At 37.6% G+C, this 12,846-nt stretch overlaps 1 protein-coding gene across 3 annotated transcripts in view; it reads right to left on the bottom strand.

Annotated features, from left to right (window-relative positions):
• Positions 1-869: 869 nt before the first annotated feature.
• ppp1r10 (protein phosphatase 1, regulatory subunit 10) overlaps positions 870-12,846 on the bottom strand; it is a 14,177-nt gene continuing 2,200 nt past the window's right edge. For all 3 annotated transcript variants that reach the window (XM_079592038.1, XM_079592039.1, XM_079592040.1), the window contains 17 exons: positions 9,735-9,850; positions 9,535-9,621; positions 9,315-9,450; positions 9,170-9,221; positions 8,990-9,076; positions 8,723-8,854; positions 6,600-6,705; positions 6,346-6,449; positions 6,121-6,224; positions 5,848-6,007; positions 5,611-5,754; positions 4,889-5,135; positions 4,182-4,257; positions 3,844-4,068; positions 3,630-3,759; positions 2,579-2,950; positions 870-2,495 (listed from right to left, as the gene is read on the bottom strand). In XM_079592038.1, coding sequence (XP_079448164.1) covers positions 2,371-2,495; positions 2,579-2,950; positions 3,630-3,759; positions 3,844-4,068; positions 4,182-4,257; positions 4,889-5,135; positions 5,611-5,754; positions 5,848-6,007; positions 6,121-6,224; positions 6,346-6,449; positions 6,600-6,705; positions 8,723-8,854; positions 8,990-9,076; positions 9,170-9,221; positions 9,315-9,450; positions 9,535-9,621; positions 9,735-9,841 — 2,394 coding nt within the window. In that variant the 5' untranslated portion in view covers positions 9,842-9,850 and the 3' untranslated portion in view covers positions 870-2,370. The remainder of the gene's footprint in view (positions 2,496-2,578; positions 2,951-3,629; positions 3,760-3,843; positions 4,069-4,181; positions 4,258-4,888; positions 5,136-5,610; positions 5,755-5,847; positions 6,008-6,120; positions 6,225-6,345; positions 6,450-6,599; positions 6,706-8,722; positions 8,855-8,989; positions 9,077-9,169; positions 9,222-9,314; positions 9,451-9,534; positions 9,622-9,734; positions 9,851-12,846) is intronic.

The following is a 12,846-nucleotide window of genomic DNA, read 5'->3' as shown; positions in this document are numbered from 1 at the left end:
GAAAATTCAAAATAACAGCGTTTACCTAAAATATATATATTTTGTAGCAATGTAAAAGTCTTTACTGTCTTCACGATTGAATGAATCCTTGCTGAAAAATAAAAAACAAATGAACGGTAGTGTACATGTTCACATTTATTTGCAAATATAGCAATTCAATTACCATGATTTGTGACTTGTCTGAATACAGCTTAAACATATTTGATTTAGTTATATTTCTGGCAATAAACTATATATATATATATATATATATACATACATACAATATATATATATATGTGTATATATATATATTAATCGAAAGCATTCTAGTATCATGCTCACAAGACAAATGGATGCATGTATATTTATTTATTTTTTACAGTTGTCCTGTACGCACGCAAACACTCAATGTTTGTGAAAATGACAGGATGAATGAATTGCTGAGGTGTCCTTAACTGTAATTTAGATGTCCTCCACTTTGCATGCAGGCAGAAATTCTGTGAACCTCAAGTCAATATTTGCCCTTGAGGGCTGGGTGCACAGGCCACTCCTTGTCATACACACTCCAGCAGCCATCTGCACCCGATTCCGCCCTGAGAACACGGATCTGTCAGGCAGGAAGGCAAACGCACTGTTGGGACTGTTAGTGCTTGAACTGGATTGGCATACGTGGGGGGAGGAGAAATTCACAGCAATTGTCTAGAATTCTAACGTAAGCCTGTTTGAGATGCACAAACAATGAAGCATTTAGAGGTTAAAAAAGCAAACCGGACCTGAGTGAGAGTGGTGATTATATATGCATACGGTCTAATGCGAGTCGGGTTGACTGAAAATAAAAAGTTAATTTCAGAAAGAACTTGCACATTCTGGTGATTTGTTTGTTTTTTAACGTTTATTAATTTACATGTAGAAAAAAATCGTACATTTCTGAATGTGCCTTTTATTGTTTATGCGGCGCTCTGACACATAGACATCTTTCAAATAATAATAATAGAAAAAAAAAAGTATAATCAAGACTTGTATCAAAATAAAATCATGGGAAAATAACTGGATCAAACCAAACAAAAAAAGGAAAAGAAAAAAAATCGAGTCCCACAAGAGACAATGGCCACTGTTTTCACAGAAAACACCTGAATACGTTTGGCCTTGATAGTGGTTTGTAGCCCAGGTTTAGGCTCAGTTGAACACTGATAGAGCAGGACAGACCCACACGAGTCCGAGCCGGACCGGGGGTCTGACGGCATGAGAACATCAACGCACACAGCAAATCAAATGAGAGCATCAACATCAAGTAGGAAATAATCACAACTAATTCTCCTGATTGTCACACTACAAAGAACAACTGGTTGATATTTCTTTAGCAGGCTAGGATCACTTCTCCGTCACAAGGTATCAATTCAAGTATGCAAAGGGACTTTCGAAAACGTTGTATTTTGTGCCCAGGCGCAATAGGTAATTGTTCTAAATGGTATTAACCCCTCAATATTTCCAATTCGGGCATACGGTGAACATAATGCCAATTCATAAATACAATTCAGTGCTACAATATATAGACGAGTATCGGTCGGGTGTTTTTTGGAGCTGAAAACCATTGAAAAAAGAAGGACCAGGTGTGAAAATGACTTGAGGCTCTTTTCATGCCAGCTGACTGAAAAATCAGCCTATTTTAAAGCATGTACACATTTCATAGAAGAATAGTTTCTCCCTCTTCTATAGAAACCTGAAAATAAAACATCAAACAAGACGCCGTCTTCTGGCGGCTTCCGACGGACTGAATTCAACCAGAAGAATCTTAAAATAAAATTTCTGTGCTCTCATAACTTCTGAAAGTGTCAATTTCATTATGCAAATCCTAGTTGCACTCATATCTGATGTGCAAATTATCATTTGGAAAAAATTGCACATTCAGTATCTTGGGGTTTTGGGCACCAGAAGAAGCTGAAGTAACCACTGGGTGAAGACGACTCCTAGTGGTTACAGAGCAATGTAGTACAATCTTTAGCAGTCAGGTCAGTGATACACAGAATCACAATAAAAAATATACATATGAATCACCATCTCCAGGAATGAGTATTTACATGTAGGCCCCAAAGTCACGTAATGGGTTTAGTCACTGTCTGACTCTTCATAGAGGATCTCAGATCTTCTCCCAGCTTTCCAGATCAGGGAAAGTGGTGTAGAATCAAGAAGAAACTGTTTTTGTTCAGATCCCGATGAAGCGACTGTACAGGCGGAGGAAGCAGATGGGATTGTGCCGTCACAGACGGAAACATCCCCCTCTGCATCATACCGTTTCTGTGAGTCAGGTTCAGTCCCTGTACACGAGGCTCATTTTGAGTTCTGCTGCCCACTAGTGGCAAGTTCAAGGAATTGCAGCTTTTCAGTGTGTTAGTGTCCGTGCTGGGGAGGGAGAGGTGGTCCATTCACACCGGGGTGGTAAAACGCACAATTATTCTCATACCGACAGTTTCCTTTCATCATGAAATGGCGACACACTGGCCTCTTTGACATGTCTGAAATGAAAGAAATAGTTTGACGTTACTTACAAGCTCATTTAAAATTTTGGAAAATGAATGCTTTCGGTGTTTAAACTTACCGCCCATGCTGTTATGTCCTCCACGTGGTCCTCCGCGTCCCCCTCGTCCTCTGAATCCCGGATCTCCTCCTCTCCCTCGTCCCCGGTGGAAGTGACCTCCTCGGTGTGGGCCTCCTCTCATGGAGTCATCGCCCCAGTAATTGCCGTTGTCCGCCCCACGGCCCTGTGGACCGGGTGGGGGACCCATCATGCGCGGCGGGCCGCCAGGGTTGAAGGGTGGTGGGCCATGGCCGTGTGGAGGAGGAGGTGGAGGATGGTTGAAATGTGGTCCAGGAGGCTTGTTGGGAGGGAAACCACCATTCATGGGCATCTGCATGTTGTTCATGTTGTTCATGTTCATGCCGGGGCCATGACCAAGCAGACCGGTGTTCACTACGGATTGAAAGAAACAGAACATTAAGCATGTTTAACCATCATGCAATTTTTCCTCAACATAGCAGTGTTGTTATGGTTAACTAAAACGTTTGAAGGTTTTTGTTAATTGAAATAAAGTAGAAATGAAAGTATAAAATAAAAAATTTAAATATTAAAAAGAAAAGAAAAAACAGAATGAAATAGAAATGTTGCCTTGGCAACTAATAGGAATAAAATAAAGTTGAAGTACTAAAATAACAAACTAAAACTGAAAAAAAAGTTTAAAAAAAAGTAAAAATATATATATATTTTTTTTACAAAGCACATGCATTACAAAAAGCTAAACTAAAACAAAGGTTTATGTCAATTGAAATAAATCAGGAATAAAATAAAATACAAAAAATAAAGATACATAGACTAAAGCTGAAATAAAAATAAATCAAAGCTATATAAAAAAATATTACAAATTGTATACAAACTTTTTCAAATGACTTAAAACGAAAAAAAAAAATATAGCTAAAAAATAAAAAAATAAAAACCTAATTAAAAAAAAAGAAGAAGCATAAAACAAAATTACTTAAACCAAATTTAAATTAAAACTGATATTATAAAAATAAAAGCTAATTAAAAATATTAATTAATATATAAATAAACTAAAACAAAACTGTCACATAGTTGAAAGAGAGCAAACACGTACTTGGTGGAGCATTGGGAGGCGGGTTCTGATTCTGGTTCTGTTGCAGAGAGCCCAAAAGCTGCTTGATCTTGTCAGAGAAATCAGGCTGTTTGATCAGGTCCTCTGGAGATTGGTTAGATCCCTGAGCACCCTGAAAACAAGCAGAGACGCTTAAAAAACAAAGCCTTTGCACATTCTCATGGTAAATCAAATGTAGATGTGGATTTTGTCTTACCATAATAGATGAGAGCAGTTCCTGGACATTAACATTAACAGCGGGGTTATTATTGGCTGGTGGGGCGCTGCCTTGCGCCTGAGGGCTGCGGCCGCTGCTGCCCAGGCTGCCCATGAGGTTGGCTAGAACAGGAGGAAGCTTGGAGCCTTCATTAGGGCCAGAAGAGCCACCAGAGAGAGCAGCGTCAACGGGCTCCATGTAATTTTCCTCCATCATACTGCTGTCCTACAACACCACAGAATGAGAAAGAGATCAAATCCCATACCACATCTGATACTTCTAAAATAAAGAAAAAAATGGAAGGGGAAAGCATGTCAAAAGGTCATTGGCTGTCTTACCTCATCCAATGGGATGAGACGAGGCGGCATGGGCTCATACGGCTCAGGGTCTGGTTCATGAGGACTGTCTGGAACACTGCAGAGAGAGCAATATCCATTTAAAGTTCAACAATTATCATGTTTTTAAAGACGACAAAATTACCAATGAATTCCCTATATACTTCATAAACGTGGACGATTCCTTTGTGCCAGTTTTTTTATTGTTAACTAAAACTATTAAACACATTTTTGTTAAATTAAAATAAAGCTGAAATAAAATAAAATATAAATATTAGATGAAAAACCTAAAATAAATATCAAAACAATGAATTAGAAACCAACTGAAATAAGTTTGAGTTGAAGTTTCAACTAAAACTAAATAAATTAAACCTAAATAGTAATATTAAAAAAATAACAAACTAATAAAAATAACAATAGCATTTCATTTCTGAATATTAAACTAAAATGAAAATGAAAATATAAAAATAAAAGCTAAATTATAATTTGAATAGAAAAATATAATAGTATATAAATAATACTAAAACAACACATATTTTTGCACAAGCAGTAAATAATATCAAGTCACACTTTTAACAATCCAAAAAATTCCAGATGGATTCCCAGCCTACATTATGTGCATTAAATGTTCACATCATGAACCAACATTCGCAACACAATCACTAAACATGACACACAACAAGAGAAAAGGCATCAAAGTGTCGTCTTACCTCTCCTTGCTGAGGAAGATCTCCTGCAGAATGCCCATCTCTCGTTCTCTCTGGGTCATCTTCTCTTTGCTGCTGGCACCGGCAAGGACCAGGCAGCCTATAAGGGTCAAGGGTCGCGGTGGAGTCCAGGGCACTCTCTCCTCCATGGTGTCGTGAGAAATACGACGAGCCATTTCAAACGTATGCCGATCCATCATCAGCTCCCGTTTAGCAGCCTCACCGAAGTCCTTAATTTTATTGACGTTCACTGAGGTAGAGGGATAAAGATTGATGATTACTAGTGAACAAATCAGTCCGTAAGATTTTTTTTTTAAACTAAAAATAAAGACATTTATAAATATTTCTCTCTCAAGTAAATGCTGTTCTTTTGAACTTTCGATTCATCAAAGAATCCTAACAATGTATAATGGTTTCCACAAAAATATTATTAAGCAGCACAACGGTTTTCAACATTAATAATAAGAAATGTTTCTTGAGCACCAAATCAGTATATTAGAATGATTTTGTAAGGATCATGTGACACTGAAGACTGGAGTAATGGTGCTGAAAATTCAGCTTTGCCATCACAGGAATTAATTAGATTTTAAATATATTCAAACACAAAACTAATAAATAATATCTAATAAATGCAGCCTTGGTGAGCATAGGAGACTCAAAGGAAAACAATCTTACAAACCACAAACTTATGAACAATAGTGTAAGTGCAGAAAGTGTTGTTTTACCTCTCTCAGTCTCATCCAGGTCAAAGAAGAAGTACTCTTTGAGATTATCCTCTTCCGCCCACCGAACGCTTTTCTTTTTCTTTCCTTTCTTAGTCAGAGTCTCCTCCTCGCCGCGAGGTTCAGACAGAGCATTGGGTTTATCTCCTGAAAACATGAAATAAAGCATTTTAAATTCAGCACATCCATTCATACAGCTCTCGGTGAAGCTGTGGCCAGTTTAAACACAACAGGACTCACCCGTGTCCATGGCTTCAGGGTCCTCGGTGGGCACAGGTGTGCCGGGCTGCTCCAGATCTTGGGTTTCATGAGGAGGGGTCTGAGATGGAGTCGTCTCTGGGGAAGACGGTTTGGCCTGTGAGCCAGAGTATGGCTGTGGCCTGCCGTCAAATGGACAGGGCTGTGGAGCACAAGAGAAAAAAACAGTTAGTGGATTTGTGCTTTTGGAGGTAATTTTTATTTTTTTTTGATCTGTGAAGCATAAACAAATGAGGGTAGTCTGATGTACCACACCTTATTAGTGGTAGGGGAAACGGCTTTTGGTTTCTTTTTCTTGATCTTGATGCCAGGCACTGGAGCGGAGTTGAGGGCATCCAAAAATCCAGTGGCCTCCATTGCTAAAAGGAAAAGAGATGGATATTTAGCACTAGTCAGAGGGGAAACTCTACTCTCTCCACTGAATTCAAAGATTATCATAATCATATTATTTTAGTTAAAGTGCTGAATGGGCAGACTCACGCTGCGCGGGTATAAGTTTGACTTTGATCTCTTTGGTAGAGTTGGGGGTGGTGTTAAGCGGCTTGTACTTCTTCTCCACTGGTGGTGCGTCATTCAGCGATGTGCTGAAGGAAGAGAATCAGAGTTTAATGATTCATTTCAAATCCTCCAAAGTAAAACCACATTCATATTCATTCAAATCATGAATCAAATGAGAATGGATTACATGTGACTGCTCATTATTGGCAGAAAAGAAAAAGGAAGTGTTTGTTTACCTTGGTCTTTTGAGCAAAGCTGGCTTGATGTTGTATTTGTCTCCAAGTTGTGGTGCACTGGGGGTCTTCTTAACAGGAACTGGAGCTAGGCTCTCAACCTCCAAACCTGCAGATGCCATGTATTCAGTCAATTCAGACAGATCACTTTTCAAATGTGTTAATGAGACACAGGAACCTTTAAAGCCAGGAGTAAATGTTACTGAGACAAAAAAATACATTTATAATCCATAAATTAATCAACAACGTAAAACGATTTAAAAAACAAATGAATAAATAACCATGAATTTAAACCCGATTTGTAACTAAAACTAAAATAAAGCATAAAGATTAAATATTAGACTTAGGGTGTATTCACACCTGCCTTGTTTGGTTCGATTGAATCGAACTCTAGTTCGTTTCCCCCCTTGGTGCGGACCTTTTGGGCAGGTGTGAATACAGCAATCGAACTCTGGTGCGGACCAAACAATCGAACCGAGACCCGGCTGAAGAGGTGGTCTCGGTACGGTTCCAAACGAACTCTGGTACGGTTCGTTTACGATGTGAACATGAACCGACCCAATATCGGCCCAATATCAATATCGACCCAATATTGTTCATTCAAGTGCGAAAGAGAATTCCATTCCGGCGCGCTGTCTGGCCACACAATACTGTTGCGCGTCATTCTGCGCGTCGTGTGTGCATCATTGGCAGTGTTGTGCATGAACGTGTTCACTGAACGCGTTCATATTTTCGCCGAACGCTGAACGAATCACTTTTAATACAATGAACGTGAACGAGAGATTTTTCGAGAGAACTCATCTGATTTTTTGTACATATTTGCCTATTTGTTAGGATTTTAGTATCATAATGATTAGGCTAATAAATGCACGCACAATTATCCGTGAACTTGATTTGAACAAATGCCTTTCAACTTGTGTGTGCAAAATTCAGAATTAAATTAATGTGCAGAAATTTGTACAAATAGAGAGTAGGATATGTAGGCCTAATATACTGTTGTAGCCATTTAAAAAAGCGCGTTTCATATTTGTTAATTTATGTTGATTTATGAAAAGTGAACAGCACGACCGAGATAGGATGCGCAATATGAGACATGGAGCGGGTCAGACATGATTTTGACCGTTGAAGTTGAAGTTGTTATAGAAAGCCTTTCTTTAAAGGGAATTTCGTTTTGTATAAATTGTATCTTAATTTTAATACATTTTTCATCAACCAATTGCCTGTATTTAATGAATAGGCCAACGAAACAAATATAACGGAGGCGCCCGCGCGCTATTGCACGTGAACTAGAGCACATCCTAACTTAACGAAACTCAGTGTATGCCTCACACAGACATGACAAATACATCAAATACACAAAGCTTGAAATGTCTTTAAACGAAATAATTCAAAACGAAAAAAGAAAAAGGCTACTCTCTGATTATGTAATCCATTATTAGGCTTAGCCTATTTATGTGCATTTCTCTCTATAAGCGCGTTCTCACGGAGATGGCGATCGTCAACTTCATCTTTGCAGCCGTGTCGACACTTTTAGAGAAAACACTTGTTTATTAATAAAAATCAATACACGCGTCACCGGATTTACAGATGCACGCACACATATTATTTCGAAATAACGAGACAGTAAAATAACAAATATTGCAGTAGCCTACGAAATATCTCCAAATTTATTTTTAATTAATTTTTATATTTTTTATATCTCCGAGCCTTTTTTTGTTGCACTTCCTGATTTCCCTACTTGAGAATCCTTGTCCAATGAATGGACGACCTTAGCACACGTGTGGTTTTGTTTACACATTTTGGTTCACTTGCAAAAAGAGCAGTGTGAAAGCAAACCGTACCAAACAAAAAAACAAAAAAAATTATTTGGTCCGGACCAAAGCAAGTGAACTATCGGACTTTCCTGGTGTGAATACACCCTTAGAAAACGTAAACTTTTACCGCAACATTTTAAATATCTGTTCAAATACTAAAATTAAAACTGAAACAAAAATAAGTTAAATATATTATTAAAAACAAAAACTAATAAAAATGACAAAAGAAAAAGAAATTACTTAATCTAAAATTAAAACAATTTAAAAAAAAACACGAATAGATACTAAAATAGATCAATAAAAGTGACTAACCTGTAGAGCGGATCTTTGCGTGACTTGGAGCATAAGCTTTTGGTTTGTCTTTCTTCTTCTCCTCTTCTGCAACCTTTTCTCGGAGCTTCACCTCTGGACGCACTTTTCCATCCTCCTTTTTTCGTTTCTTGTCTGATGGAAAACAGAGTTGGGTTATGCGCCAATAATGCAAACCCCACTTGGCTATAATTCACATTAAAAGTGCAGCAAGTCTACTTTGACAGAAAACAGAGATACATAGAAGACAATGTAAATGAGAAGCCCTACCATTGGGTGACACTCCACTGGCGACGCTCTGAGAGCGGATAATAGCCATCCAGCCTTCCACCAGGACTGACGCCAGCTTCCTCAGCTCTGGGAGAAAGAGAAGTGACAGAGTTGAAACCTGAGCTGTGGAACACTGTAAGCAAATTGTCTGGCATTGATTTATGCAACATGTGTTCTTACCTTCTGTCTCAGCGCTCTTGCTGAGATGTTTCACCAGCTTGGCTGTGTTGTTCTAGCAGGAGAGAGAGAGAGAGAGAGAGAACAGGTGTTATAAGACTGCGGGGGCATGTGTGTGAGTTTTCTGGGCTGTGGTGTGGTGAAGTACCTGTTTGAGATGGTCCACAGTCAGAGGGAGTTTCTGCAAGGTGAGCAGTATGAGCTGCAGCAGGGGTGTGTTGGTGGTGGTCTTTGAGTAAGTCAGCCAAGAGTTCAACAACTTGTAGCCTCCAACTCGAATGAATCTGAGTGGAAGAGAAAGAGTTCAGCACAACCTTGAAAACAAAAGTGTTTTAACAAACCGTGTTTTTAATGGATATTACGCTTACCGATTAAGTACATCATGTGATTTTGTCTGGAGTAAGATGTTCAGATACATGCACCTGCTGACCATTTTATGCGAGGCCTTCATAAGACTGTTCAAAAAAGGTTGGAAAGAGGGAAATAAGTTATAGAAAAACTATTGGTTGATTGAATGAATGGCTTTTAAAGAAGTCCAGAAAATAACAAAATGGTATAAGCATCTCACCTGAAGACTTTAGCGACTCCCTCGAGACTGCGTAGCTCTCCATCCTTCCCCAGCAGAGCTTCCACTCCTTTCAGCACCTCTCTGGGGTCCACCGGGCCCACGGCCATGACTGCTTACTGACAGAGGGAGAGAAAACAGGGGTTATTCATGTGCTTATGCCACTGGGGAGAATCTGGGATATGGCATAAAATCATCCTATCAATACTGAAAAAATTAGATGGCGCTTAAGGAGAGCTCACTGGAACAGCAAAAGGACAATGCTGAATCTTTCACAAGTTATTCCCATTAATGTTTACCCAGGCAGGCGACTATGGATCGGAAGCAACTTGGATACAACACGCTCTGAAGACATTGGGTGAGATGCCAACAAAAATGGAGTAGAGAAACTTCCAGATTTTTATATATATATTCCACTGAATCAGATATGGGCATCTTATCAGCAGTTTTCTGATTCACATCAGATATGATTTGAAAACACAAGGGCATTCATAGCCACGGAGAAAGCAGTGTCCGTTCTGTACTCAACAGCAATAGGAACAAAGTCATGTATTCATTAATAAACGCACTACATTAAACAACGGTTGTTGCTCAAATTTATGTTTCATCACTAGGAAAATTATGCAATTGCATAAAAAGCTGGGACTTTGATGACTAGATCCTAAAAACTGTTGGAATGTCAAGAAATTAAATATTACAGTGCAGCTGACTACAAAGTTCCCTTTCTAATGAACAAAATGTTTAATATATGACATCTATTGGGCTGTCGATATTAACTGAACTTTCTGCCACTAGAAAAGGGGCAGCAGGTGACACTGTTAATAGTTTAACAGACGATTGCAGACTGAATTATACAACAATCACGTTACCAGTTTTTCTAGTATAACCCAACAAGTCTGTCACTTCTTTAATTATACTAGAAACTGGATGAGTGGTTACGGGGGCGTTGTATAATTCAGTTCATATCTGAAATGATGATAGATGAACGTAAAAGTAAAATTACATGTGTTATGTCAATGTCATAAACCCACCTGCTTTTTACATACACTGTACATTACACAAAGTAAACATCACAGGTACAAATGACTTAGTTATGGAACAGAATATGTCTGTGATCAGTAATGTGCATTCAATTATTATATGATTTGAATACTAATAATAATTATACACAAGTAGAGATAGGAGGGGGGGGGGGGGAAGACAGTTAAAATATATATATATATTTGAGAATGCACTTACAGTTGAACATTGTTTTTACAACTTTTTTTTATTAGTAATTAAGTAATTTGTATAACGATAACCCTTGTAATCCTCCAAAAGTTCAATTATGGTGTTTTTAATACCATTTATCACAAAATGTTCAAGACACACTAAGGAAGTAACAGTAGAAGTGTGCAAATGATTGACAGGATTTTCTTGTTTAACAGAAACTTCTGTCTTCCCAGTTTGACACTGCTGCGATCCATCTGTCTATTCCAACTTAACATCTATAGATACATAGGTAAAACAAGAACATGTTTGTAAATAGGAACATTAAATTAATCAAAAACATTTACATTATGTATATATACATTAAAATAAAAAAATATGAACAATTTTATAAATACACATATCCACTATTCTCATTGCTATGGGGCTGATGGATATAAAATGTGTAGGACTCACTTTATATCAAGTGTCTTTAAGTGTACTAACATTTAAATGAATCACTTGATACAATGCACTTACTGTGTACATACAGGTTTTACATTCTACTCGTATTTACAAAATACCTACATGTAAAAAACATCTACAATAAAAAATCTGTAATTACATCTATAATTAAAAGCCCTTAACCTGTTCCCCTACATGTCTCATTTTCAATATCAGGAAAAGTGTTTTACAATACAAAATAAACACAATAAGTACATTGTACCATTTTTTCCCTACCTTAGATAAAGTGTAACTAATTTTAGAGAGTAAGCTTTAAATATTTTACAAAGACATACTGCAGGTTTTGGAAACTCAGTATATTAACTGGACAGTTTTATTTAGGTTTTAAGTATAGACCTACAGAATTCCAGAACCAAATTACAATGTGCCTTGGTGGCTTCCTGAGACTATTTCCTCATATTTTTTTCCTGTACTTAATGACTAATTTCATACCCCACAAAAAAAGTTGGAAATTTTGTTTCTGCATATTTCCCATCCAGTGTATATGTATATATAATATATATGCCCAAAAAAAAGTAATATAAAAAACCCCCCACCAAAACATCAGGAAATACATACATAATGAAGGAAATAGACTCTGGAAGACTTATTTTCCACCTTGTGAATCAGTGTCCAATTGCAAGAAACTCCTCAAGTATCGAGTATATATATATAAATAATTGTAAGAGAATGATCAACAAGGGTTAACTTGAAACTGAGCACAAGGCTTTCAAAGTGTTATGTCGCCACCATGTGGTTATTTCTAACTATAAAGAATATACAAAAACGGTGTATGCCACGAAGCAATATAAGAAATGCAAGTATCAAATGTGATCAATATATAATAAAATAAAGAAACATGTAAAATATATGCAATAAAGTGTATATTCTTAGGAAAAAAATAAGATGAACATAATATGTCAGTACTAATAATATATGAGGTAGTCAAGTCAACGTTTGTGAGAGAGAGAGAGAGAGAGAGAGAGAGAGAGAGAGAGAGAGAGAGAGAGAGAGAGAGAGAGAGAGAGAGAGAGAGAGAGAGAGAGAGAGAGAGAGAGAGAGAGAGAGAGAGAGAGAGAGAGAGAGAGAATCACGTCATTTGCCCTGCCCACGCGGAGCAACAGCGAGTATTTCTCCCTTCAGTTCCTCTCACCACAGCACACTTGACTGGACACCGACGAGACTACCAACTAACTACAGCAGAAATTGAACAACGCGGCGAGTTAAACATGAATATATTCACTGAATGTATATATTATTTTTACGACTGTTAAGCATGCAAATGTTTAGCAACGTTTTAATTTATGTTCTACATAATTTCAAAGACAGTGAAAATGTCTACTAATGGCTGAATCGAAAAACTTAGAATTTACTCACTTTTGATCGTGTGAGAAATCAGGTTTTGTCTTACCCGTAACACTGT

The sequence above is a fragment of the Phoxinus phoxinus genome, assembly GCF_949152265.1.
Source record: "Phoxinus phoxinus genome assembly, chromosome: 19".
NCBI lineage: Eukaryota > Metazoa > Chordata > Actinopteri > Cypriniformes > Leuciscidae > Phoxinus > Phoxinus phoxinus.
Note: the sequence above shows the minus strand (reverse complement) of the source record. Positions and strands in the feature narration are given on the sequence as shown.